Raw genomic sequence first — 12171 nt, 5'->3', positions numbered from 1 at the left:
TTTTAAAGAGTGAGTAGAAATAACCCTCCTAGAACTCCTAGAAACTATAATGTAATAGGGGAAAGGGGCCAGGGGGACAGACCTGCTACAAGATGTATCTCGGGACATTATGCAGACATAGGCTCCTCTCCACCAAAAGCCATCAAATCCAACAACATCAAAATGCAAAGCCTTCTACTCTGCAGAGAAGGTGCTGCTGCATCAGATGCCTACAAGCTACCTCAACAAACTACTAGCCCACCAAAAGCACATGGATGCAATTAACCCATAAGTACTGAAAAAGGGGCAAAAACCAAAGCAACTGACCTGCTAAGTCATTCTCAGTCAAACTGAAGAGGAAGGAAAAGGAAATCAAGGCACAGCACTGTGAGATGAATCAAATGCCCTCAAAGAAGCATGAGAAGATATGAAAAAGTAGCATGAATCAACATTCAAAAACAGACTACAAATTACCAAAAGGAACCAAGCCACAGTTAAGTAAACTTGGGAAGATTGAACAGGACTAGTCAGCCATGAAGGCAAGAGATCTGCAGGACAAAACCACCCAACGGGATTTTGACAAACATCACTTAAGAAGAGCAGGAGAACAAATGAGAGAGAGAGAAAGAAACAAACGACAAAGTTAACAAAGACAGAGTTTTAACATAAGGCAGGCAGGGAAGCACCTTCTACAAACAGATTCCTGAAGGAGAAAATGACAACTACTACAATTAAAATGATAATCTCGAAGAAAAACATCCTGCTAGAAATAAGCTGTGTCTACACATGCTCATGAGCACCCTGGGACCTACATTCACATCACATAGCCCTGAAGCATCTTATGAAGTTGTCATAGTTCAACATCAAAGAGAAAATCGTCAGGCCCAGCCTGGTATTTAATGTGGACATAGTGGAGTCACTTCCTGTAGAGCAGGGCTTCTCACCCTTCCTAATGCTGCGACTTTAACAGTTTCTCATGCTGTGCTGGCCCCCAACCACTAAGTCTTCATCGCTACTTCATAACTGTTAATTTTGTTACTGCTATAATCATAATATAAGTATCTGCTATGCACGCTCTCGTGAGCTACTGGTCAATCATTACACAAGACAGATTCAACACTAACAGTGTAGAAATGACAGAAAACTCTATCTTCAGGTATTGTATATTTTATTAGAAAAAAATAAAAATAGGGAAAACAATATAAATAATATATATCATAAAATATATATTATGAAATATATAAAATATTATATTAAAAAAGCAATTTGTGTTTACTGTCACCACTGAAGAAATAGGACTAAATATAAAACAGCATCAATCCAATACCTAATCCAGAGGTAAGCCCCTCTTCTAGTAGCCCACAGAGAGATATGGAAACTCTCATTCTTTACATCCTGGGCTGAGCACTAAAGTAAACCACTGGAGTTAAGGGAACATGTCTGCTACTGTTGGAGGGGAAGAGCTATAAAGAACTGCATTGTTTACTGTAACCAGAGATAGTCGTAGTTTTATATAGAAATAGACATATATGTATTTAATTTTTTTAAGTAAGCACACTTTATAGTACTTTAAGAGAAATGACTGCATTGTAACGGATGTCCCAAAACCCAGAAAGATCTCCCTGTGAACAGTGGATTTGGAAAGAAAGTCATCCCCAGCAAAACAATCAGTGTCAGGTACTAAGAAGTGGCCATCAAATAAACATCAAGCACCTACTAAAGCTACCTAGTCAGGGTTTTCCTTATTTTGGAAATAAACAGTCAGGAATCAATAGCTGGCGATCGAATTCACAAGAAAGTGTGCCCACTACACTCTTTCTGACCCATCTACTTTTCAGTTAGAATATTTTTAACACCTTATGCTGTGGAGTCAGCTGAAGACTTTATATATATAATAGCTATTTCAACTCAAAACAACTTCATGAAATAGAAATTACAAACCCTTAAAAGACATAGTGGAACATAAAACAAACTCAATGCTAATAGCTGAGACTGTAGCTTAGATGATGATAAGCCGCAGCCTGGCCAGCATGGTGTGACCCCAGCACTTGGGAGATCAAGGGAGGAGGACCACAAGTTCAAGACAGAAGGGCTGCCGCAAACTCAAAGCTAACCTGGTCTCCAGAGCAACCCAGATGCCAACAACAACAAAAACAAAACCGGGAGAGGGAGCAGATGCTTCTCTTTTAGGGGAGCCTCCAAACTGTAATCCGTTTCCTTTCATCATTGCTGCTGGTGCTGGTGGTGGTGGTCCAAGACAAGACCTCACTGTGTAGCCCTGGCTGTCCTGGAACTCCCTCTGTAGACCAGGCTGGCCTCACACTCAGAGATCTGCCTGCCTCTGCCTCCCTGGTGCTGGGATTAAAGGCGCGTATCACAACACCAGCAGCCTCCAAATTTCTTTTAAGTTTATGATGGAGCAGAAATAATGGTAAACTACATGTAAACTAAGGAACTGTTCTTCTAAGTCTCACTATGCTCCAGAACTTAGCAAATATCCTATGGACTAAAGAAAACAGGTACTTTTAAAACTACAATTAAGTTATCCGAGGACTGATAACAGGCTTTATATTTGGATCCCTGAAGCAGACAACATGCTTGCCATATAACACACAAGAAGGAGCATGATTTCTCTCAATTCACTTAGTAATCCTGTCTGTATTTGATACCACCTATGTATCAACTTTGCATAGAAGAAATACAATGAAGATTCCTAAGACACTCTACCCTGAAGTTTAGATGGAATCCAATAATTGCTATGTGTGACTATGACAGCATAATGATACTGTCAAGATAAGCAGTGAAGAAAATAAAGGATATGAAGTATTTAGTAAAATACTCATTTAGTGCTAACAACAACAAAGGGATAATGACAAACACAAGACAGAAAACAAGAAAAACAGGAGCTAGGAACTCAGCTGATTCAAGTAGCACAACCCTAAGCCTGAGTAACTCCACTGTCCCCGTCAGAAGGCAGTGACTGTTGGGTTCAATTAGAAGGCAGAAGCCAGCTATATTCTACCTACAGAAGGCAACTAGATTAAAAAGTACAATTTGAATATGGAAGTTTGGAAAATGAAAGTGTGAAAAACATCTTGATTTAGAATGACTGTAACCAAACAAGAGACATTATTACTAAATATAAAAAGACATTGTATTAAGAACAAAAGGCAAAGTTATTATAAACATACATATCAACATTAGAACTCCTAAGTAGGCTAAGCAAGCACTGAGAGAACTGAAGAGAAACTCAAACACCCACTTCTCAGTACAAACAGCAAGCATGGGCCAGCAAACAGCTCAGTGGGCAAAGCTGCTTACCACTAAGCCTAATGACCATGACCTCAGCTCTAAGCCCAGAACCCACATGATGGGAAGAGGGAACCAAATTTGCAAGTATTCCTATGACCACACACATGGCATGGCAGGTATGCCCACACAGATACACAGATAGATACACAGATACACAGATAGATAGATAGATAGATAGATAGATAGATAGATAGATGGATGGATGGATGGATGGATGGATGGATGGATACATACATACATACATACATACATACATACATACTCATACAAAATAAATATAATCCTTTCAAAAAGCCACAACAGCAACAAAGAAATACAGTTTGAACAACACAGACCTACTAGACATCTATGAAACACTCTACCTAACAAAACAAGAGCACATTCTACGAAACTGAATGCTGCACATTGTCAAGGACAGAGCATGTGTCAATCCATAAACTAATGGAGCCAGTGACATAGAGACCTTCTGGGTGGCAATAGTCATGATCCCTAGCATGACCTATGAACACTTCCTAAGCAGTTTTGAGTTGTAAAAGTAGAAGTCATATCTCAGACACCAGCAGACTGCCTCCCAGTCACTGTTCACAAGCACCTGGGCCACCGTTGTCCTTAATCTCGTTACCTTGCCGATGCACACACAAACTGAGCGTGGAAAAGGGGTGCTGATGGATACACACATTCTCAAAAGATTGCTCATTTTAATTAGAGCTGTATCTCTTAGAAAAAAAAAGTGAGCCTTCTTCAAGTATGAGATTTTTTTTAGGGAAGAAACATTTTAAGCAATGTTTTAGTATGTCTAGAAATTTTCCAGAAGCTGAACATGACAGAGTAGACCTGTAATGCCAGCCCGTGAGATGCTGCACTCACACTGCTGTAAGGTGGCGATCGGCCTGGGCTACATGAGACCCTGTCCCAAAACCCAAAGAACCAACAAACTATAGCAAAGACAAACCAAGAAAGAACATTCTTTTTTATATCTCTGTTTTACAGTATATCTTTAATACTTGCTTTAGTTTAGTTTGGGTTTGTTGTTGTTATTTTGTTTCTAGACAGGGTCTCACTTGGTAGCTCTGGCCAACTTGGAACTCACTATGTACACCAGGCTGGCTTCAAACTCACAGAGGACCTCCTGCCTCTCTCTCCTAAGTGTTGGGATCAAAGAAGCGAGCTAATATGCCCAGTCTTAATACTTTAGACATGAGCTTCACTAATAATTACACCACTATGGAATCAATAAAAATGATCCAAGCAAATCTACCCAGGTAAATCATAGTAAAATCAAACCCAATTTCAGCGGCATTGAAAGTCAGCGCTCACCGTGCTCTTGTCTTTCAGAAGCTTCTCAATGACTTCAATTAACATCTCCTTCTGCTCGGGGTCAAGACTAGAATGCAAATAAATGAATAATTAGTAAATAGATAAACAGATAAATAAATAAACAAATAGCAAATAAGTCCCATGTATTGTAACTTCAAGAGAGCTGAGGTGTTCTGAGAGAATTGGAGGGATCCTCTCTAACACTGTTACCTTAGCTAAACCACATGTCAGTCACTTCCCAAGCCAGCCAGAGAACGTTAAGGACTAGATGAAAGCACCTGATTGGAAATCCTTTTTTATCTCGGGGGGTAAAGTGAAGGACAGTAAATGTTTTAAACTTTGGGTGTGTGACTGTCAAAACCAAAAAGAGTATTTCTAAAGAAGCCCTAACTGTGTTATCCTGCTAATGGCGACATGCAATATGAAGCTGTCATCTAAACCAAAGGGGAATGCGAGGCCAGACTCCATGAAAGCATCTGCTGAGAAAATGATTCAGTGCTAAGGATGGCAAAGCGGGTACAAAAAAGGGTGGACAGCGAGCTACTGCCAGCCATGAGGCGCACTTTCAGACCATTGCTGTGGCTTTACGTTTCTGCTTTAAAAGGAAAATAAAGGAAGGCTTTTTGTTACATATATTTATTCGGGGGAAAGTTTCCACGTGTGCCACAACGTGCATGGGGCAGTCAAAGGCAACTGACAGCTATGCTAGTAGGCACACGATGTGCTAGGCACAAGTCCACATACTTACGCTGTTTAGCACAGGCTGAGAGCACACCAGAAACAAGCGTGGTCCCCACAGGGCTTGCAGAGCAGATGGTGGGGACAGAAAAGGGTAAACGCTGTGATACACAACCTTATCTACATGGTATGTTTTCACAGAGATCAAGATATTACATGATACGGGCTAAGATATCAACAGCTAGAGAGATGGCTCAATGGTTAACAACACTGGCTGCTCTTCCAAAGGAGCCAACTTCAATTCCCAGCATCCACATGGCTGCTCAAAAAAAAAAAAAAAAAAAAAATCCTTAACTCCAGGCCCAAGGGATTCAATGCCCTCTTCTGGCTTCCACAGGTACTGTGTGCACATGGTACAGATGATAGATAGATAGATAGATAGATAGATAGATAGATAGATAGATAGATAGATAGATAGATAGTAGATAGATAGATAGATAAATAGATAGATAGATAGATAGAGTGTGAGTATGTGTATAGAATAGTAAAATAAAAAGACCGTGGCTTCAAAAAAAAAAAAAAAACAAAATCACTACATCTTAAAAGTACTTAATAAAATAGCTCTGGGCAAGAATCAAACTCCACAAGTGAGCAGCAGAAACAAAGACAGAAATTAGTTGTAAGCATGAAATTCTACTACATAGTAAATAAGAGAGGGAGGAGGTGACTGTGTTTCATTTATGCAAGTGCATAGTTGCATGCATCTGCATATACACGTATGAAGACCAGAGGAGGAGGTTGGGTGCCTTCCTTAATGGTTCTATGCCTTGATGCCTTCAGACAAGGTCTCTTGCTGAAGCAGCCACTCACCATTTTGGCTGGCTGGCTGGCTGGCTGGCTACCTCCCAGGAGCTGCTCATCTCTAGTCTCCCCTCCCCCACAAAGACCTCCCTAGCTTTGTAACCTTGGGTGCTGGGGATTTATACTTAGGCACTCACGCCTCATAGCCACTGGGTCATCCCCCAGCCCTCCATTTTCTGACAATGAATACATATGTGTGCTTGTATAAGACATATTATACAACTGAGAATTCAAATTCTGATTATTTTAAAGTTATGAAACTTATAAATTAACACAGGTCCTAATCAGCTCAGAATTCAAGGTCTTGAAAGGGTCTGTAAACCAACACAGAAGTAAACATGTGCAAGTATTATTTGTAGGGGAAAAACAGCCAAGTTCATTTACTAGAAAAACAGGCTAATCATCAGAGCTTAAAAAGAATACATGAATGAAAAGTACCTCTGATGATCTGAAAGCAACCCTCAAAACTCTACCAGGAACTCCTACAGCTGATAAATAAACCCTCTTAGTAAAGAGGCTGGATATAAGAGTAACTTTAAAAAAAAAAAAAAAGAGTAACCCTCTTTTATACAAACGACAAGTAGACCAAGAAAGAATTAGGGAAACACCACCATTCACAATAGCCACAAACAACATAAAATATCTTATGGATAACTCTAACTGAGCAAGTAAAACACTTGTATGACAAAAACTTCAAGTCTTTTAAGAAAGAAATTGAAGAAGATATCAGAAGATGATGGCAAGGTCCCCCATGTTCTTGGATTGGTAGGGTAAACATAGTAAAACTGGCCATCCTACCAAAAGCAATCTACAGATTCAATGTAATCCCCAGTAAAATTTCAACACAATTATTTACAGACCTTAAAAGAGCAATTCTCAACCTCATATGGAAAAACAAAAAACACAAGATAGCCAAAACAATCCTTAAAAGAACACTGGAAGGTATATCATTCCTGACTTCAAGCTGTACTGTAGAGCTATAGTAATAACTGCATGGTATTGGCATAAAAACAGACAGGTTGAGCAATGGAATTTAATCATAGGCCCAGCTGTAAATCCACATACCTATAGACACCTAATATATGATAAAGAAGCCAGAAATGCAAAATGGAAAAAGAGAGCATCTTCAACCAATGAGTATTCAAACTGGATGTCAGCACACAGGAGAGCACAAATAGATCCATATCTATCACCCTGCACAAAACCTAAGTCCAGCTGTATCAAAGACTACAACATAAAGCCAGACATAGAAGAGAAATAAAAGAGAAAGTGGGAATAGCCTTGAACACATTGACACAGGAGACAACTTCCTGAACAGAACTCCAATATCACAGACACTGAGAATAGCAATCAATAAATAGGACCTCATGAAACTGCAAAGCTTCTGTAAAGCAAAGGACACCATCAATAGGACAATATGGCAGCCTACAGAATGGGAAAAGATTTTTACCAACTCCACATCTGACAGTTAATACCCAAAATATATAAAGAAGTCAAGAAACTAGATATCAACAAACCAAATAATCCAATTAAAAAATGAAGTACAAGTCTAAACAGAGAATTCTCAATAGAGGAATCTCAAATGGCTAAGAAACACTTAAAGAAATAAATGTCCAACACTCTTAAACATCAGGAAATGCAAATCAAACCAACTCTGAGACTCCATCTTAGACCCATCAGAATGGCTAAGATCCAAACACAAGTGGCAGCTCGTGCTGGCAAGGAAAACACTCCTCACTCACTGCTGGTGGAGTGCAAACCTGTACAGACACTCTGGAAGTCAATACAGCAGTTTCTCAGACAAGTGAAAACCGATCTATCTCAGACTGCTCCGTCCTACCCCAAGGACACTCTTCAACCACATTCGTTGCTGCTTTAATTCATAACAGCCAGAGACTGTAAACAACCTAGAAGTCCCTCAAGTGGAGAGTGGATAAAGAAAATGTGGAACATTTACACAATGGAGTATTACTCAGCTGTTAAAAAATTGACATCATGAAATTTGCAAGCAAATGGATGGAACTAGAAAAGATCATCCTAACCCGGTTCTGAGTCTCAGAAAGACAAACATGTTATGTACTCATTTATAAGTGGATTATTAACTATTAAGTCAAGGGTAATCATGCTTCAATCCACAGACTCAAGAGAGGCTAACTAACAAGGAAGGCTCAATGGAGGAAGCATGGATCTCCCTGGAAAGGGGAAATAGATTTCGCAGGTAGATTGGGGGGCAGGTGGAGATGGGAAGGGGGTTGGGGGGGTGAGGAAACAGAAGGAGAGAATACTAGAAGACCTACAATGCGTTCTGCCTATAAGGTGTACTGGGGTAATGATGGCACAGAACTTATGGCAGTGGCCAACCAATCACTGACCCAAGGAAGCCAACTCCACAAGAGAGTCCATGCTGGACATTGCCTGAATGGCCAGGAAAGAGAGGGAGAACAGACAGCCTCTGACAAAAGATAGAACCAAACATAACTGGAAAAGAAAAAAGTCCATGAAATTCTCGTGATACTCTGCTACACTCAGAGATCAATGCCTAGCTCAATTGTCATCAGAAGGACATCATCCAGCAACTGATGGGAGCAGACACAGAGATCCACAGCCAAACACCAGACAGAGCCAGAGGAACCCTGCAGGAGGACAGAGAAGGACTGTAGGAGCCAGAGGGGGGTAGAGGACACCATGAGAACATGACCCACAAAAATCACCCAAGCAGGGCTCACTGGGCTCACTGGGGCTCACAGGGACTGAAGTGACAAGCACAGACCCTGTGTGGGTCTGAACTAGGTCTTCTGCATAAACCTTACGGTTGTGTAGCTTGGTGTTGCTGTGGGACTCCCAGCAGTGGGAGTGAAGGCTGTCTCTTTTGCCTGCTCTTGGGACCCTTTTCCTCCTACTGGGTTGCCTCGTCCAGCCTTAAAATGAGGTACGTGCCTTCTCTTACTGTAACTTACTGTAACATTGTTCGGTGGATATCCCTGGGAGATCTGCTCTTTTACTTAAAGGGAAAAGAAGGAAGTGTGGATTTGAGGGAGAGGGAAGGTGGGGGGAGGGATTGGAAGGAGTGGAGGAGGCAGAACTGTGGTCAGGATGTAATGTATGAGAGAAGAATAAAAGAAAAAAAAAGTGTGTCTAGCTTACAGCAGTCCGTGTAAGTGCAGACACCTTACTTACGTGGCCAACAAGGCACCCACCTGTACAGCTTCTGAATAGCATGGGCTGCATTCTTCCTAACATATGGCGACAGGTCAGCTGAAGCCTCCTTAATAGCCAGCATCATGACAGGCACGATAATTGGCACTCTAATACTTGACAAAACTCTCAAGGCACTTGCACGGATTAGTTGATTCGGGTCCTAAAACAGTGAAAATGCCCATCAAAATTTCAAGTTTACATTTCCAGAGACACCTGCATGATGTAGCAAGCGCTACAGAGCATGGTCAACACCACAACAGAACGGTGGTTTAAAGCAAGGGGTGAGGACGAGCGTGGCTGACTATTACTAAGTGGACAAGGCTTTTAATCGCTCATAGTAAAATGCATCATCAATTTAAATGTGTCCTTTTTAAATGTCCCACTGTCTTGTCTCTGTAACTTTCAACAGCCAGTTGGTACAATGATAAGCAGTCCTTTGATACATGACAATGACTGAATACACACAAAGAGACAAAGCTGCCACTCCTGTTGCAGGGTCCCACATGGTTGTCATTTTCTAAGGCTACTGACTCTGCACTCTGGGAAGCCCTTTAACTCCTTCAAGCCACGGTGAGGCAAGATAGTAGATTACTGTCCCATTTCTTAAAGGGACACACCTTCAACAGTGCACACACCTTGTAGCTAGTTACCTACCCACTCATCATTGATTTACCTTCAAAGCTCGCTGGAAAGTGCTTATGGACAGAAGAGCCAGGTCCTGCTGTTCTTCAGCATATCGGACAAGGTAAACGTACACCAACTTCTTGATCTATTTGGAAGGGAGAAAAAGTTGTTCACTCCTACCAGGATGAAATTTAAAACTCAGTATTTTATATACCAAAATCTATTCTCAATTGTCCTCACGTAAGTAAGCGAATCTAGCCTATAAGCAGACACTATTTTGTTATTATTACGCCAGCAAAAGAAAAGGCTTGTGAAGTAAGGTTTTGAGGAGTCTCTGAGAAAGTTTATGTAATATCAAAATATCAACTGGATAAAAAAAAAGCTAAAACTCAAAGATACATGTAAATAACGTAGGCCGTCACCACCTGGTACAGACACTCGTTTCCTCGTCTGTCAGACAGCCCCATCTCCTTCAACGACAGCAGTCCTACTCCACTGTACATTGCACGGTGTTTTCAGCCGAATAAGGACAGTGCATGAGAATAACAACTGCAATGGCACTGGGCTGGACATTGCTCTGCAAGTCTTTAAGGGAATTTAATGAGGTCTACAGCTTCTCCTTCCCCACAACACCCCACTAGTGGTAGTAGTGTAGGTGTGGAGGAGGAGAAAAGGCATGCTAGGAGGAGGGGGTGGTGCTGGTGCTGAGCTGGGAATACTGGAGGTAGTGGAGGGGGTAGAGAAGAGGAACATGGTAGGACGAGGAAAAGGATATGATGGTGGTAGTAATAGCAAGAACCCAAGGTCTGAGCATGCTAAGCACACACTACCACCAAGCTCTCCGCCCCTGGTTCCTCTTGATACCACATGGTTTTAGGTCCCTTCTCTATGCTGTTTGTTCCTTCTTAAATACACTCCAGTGTCTCTGTGTTTCTTTTGGTATAGCATTCAAACTAAAAATGAGGTTTAAGTAGAACTAACTAGGTAACAACTTTTTCTTACCTCCGCTAATATAATTAATTCATGATTAAAACTATCCACTTTCTCAAGAGCAGTGCTGGGAAGGCCTACTGCATCCACTCTCCCGAGTGCAGTGCTGCGAAGGCCCACTGCATCCACTCTCCCCAGTGCAGTGCTGCGAAGGCCCCACTGCATTTGAGCAGCTGTGCTTTCCGGTTTCTATTTTTTAAGTGAAAAACAAAACTGTACATTCATCTACAGGAAAGTTCAGGATCTAAGAGTTGGCTCCTCTTAACAACTTGCTGAGATCATTTCAGACAACTCTATGAACCAATCTCCTTAGCCACCTTCATAAGATCATAAACAAAAGTGAAAACTTGGTGAGCACATTTTCTATACCCTCATAATTAGTGAATATGGTGAACATTCTGAATATATACTAACCCACTCATCTTTATTATATGACAGATGTTATAGATAAAATTAATTACAAAAAATCTAAATATCCTTCATAGCCAAATAGTTCCACAAAATCCTAAAAATAAAATCTAAAGTCTCTTATCTGGTACTCAGAAGAGGTAACAATCTGTCCCACATTTTCTTTTCAGGAAAAAAAAATTCCCTAAAATCCCTAAATATAACTTATACCAGGGTCTCAACCACACTCAGGTTATCCCTGATAACCCCTCCTCCACCAAATTCTATTTAAAATCTTCTGTAAGACCAAAAATTAAAAATAGAATGCTGACTAGTACATAAATAAACTATATCCAAGTAAATTATGCTATACTTAGCACTGAATTTTATGTAAGAAATGTTAACATGTTAAATAATATAAATTATAAGATCTCACCTCTGCTTGTCTCAAAACAAGAAACAACAAAAAAATCATATCTAGTTACATAAATATGGGAACACTGAGACAGAGTCCCATCCTGTAGCTCACTCAAACTGGCCTAGAGCTCACACTGTAGCTAATCACCGCAGTCCTCCTGCCTCAGCCACCCAAGTCTGGGGCTACAGTGCCAGGCTGAAGTAGAAATGTTTGTATGTTTCCATATCCCTAGGAAAGAACAGCTTCTTCTATAGCTTTAACAACCCACAGCCAGCATGACAGTTGCTTACCCCTGCTCAAGACATCAACAAAAGTTCACCTGAATGAAGAGCTTTGTCACATCAACAATATGTGGCAGCCCCCTTGCCAGGACAGGAGCAAATTAACTCTACTTGTGCCTCTGGAAA

General features: G+C 40.9%; 1 protein-coding gene across 4 annotated transcripts in view; it reads right to left on the bottom strand.

The window, feature by feature from the left end:
• The window catches only part of Ap3b1 (adaptor-related protein complex 3, beta 1 subunit), a 207357-nt gene that overhangs the window by 152865 nt on the left and 42321 nt on the right, over positions 1-12171 (bottom strand). For all 4 annotated transcript variants that reach the window (XR_001780749.1, XR_382728.3, NM_009680.3 and 1 more), the window contains exons 4-6: positions 10019-10114; positions 9345-9505; positions 4609-4675 (exon numbers count right to left, since the gene is read on the bottom strand). Coding sequence is in view for 2 of the 4 variants with exons in the window: in NM_009680.3 (NP_033810.2) it covers positions 4609-4675; positions 9345-9505; positions 10019-10114 (324 nt within the window). In the remaining 2 variants the exon portion in view is untranslated. The remainder of the gene's footprint in view (positions 1-4608; positions 4676-9344; positions 9506-10018; positions 10115-12171) is intronic.

Source organism: Mus musculus, chromosome 13 (assembly GCF_000001635.26).
Source record: "Mus musculus strain C57BL/6J chromosome 13, GRCm38.p6 C57BL/6J".
In the NCBI taxonomy this organism is placed as follows: Eukaryota; Metazoa; Chordata; class Mammalia; order Rodentia; family Muridae; genus Mus; species Mus musculus.
This window is presented reverse-complemented; position numbering and strand designations above follow the sequence as displayed.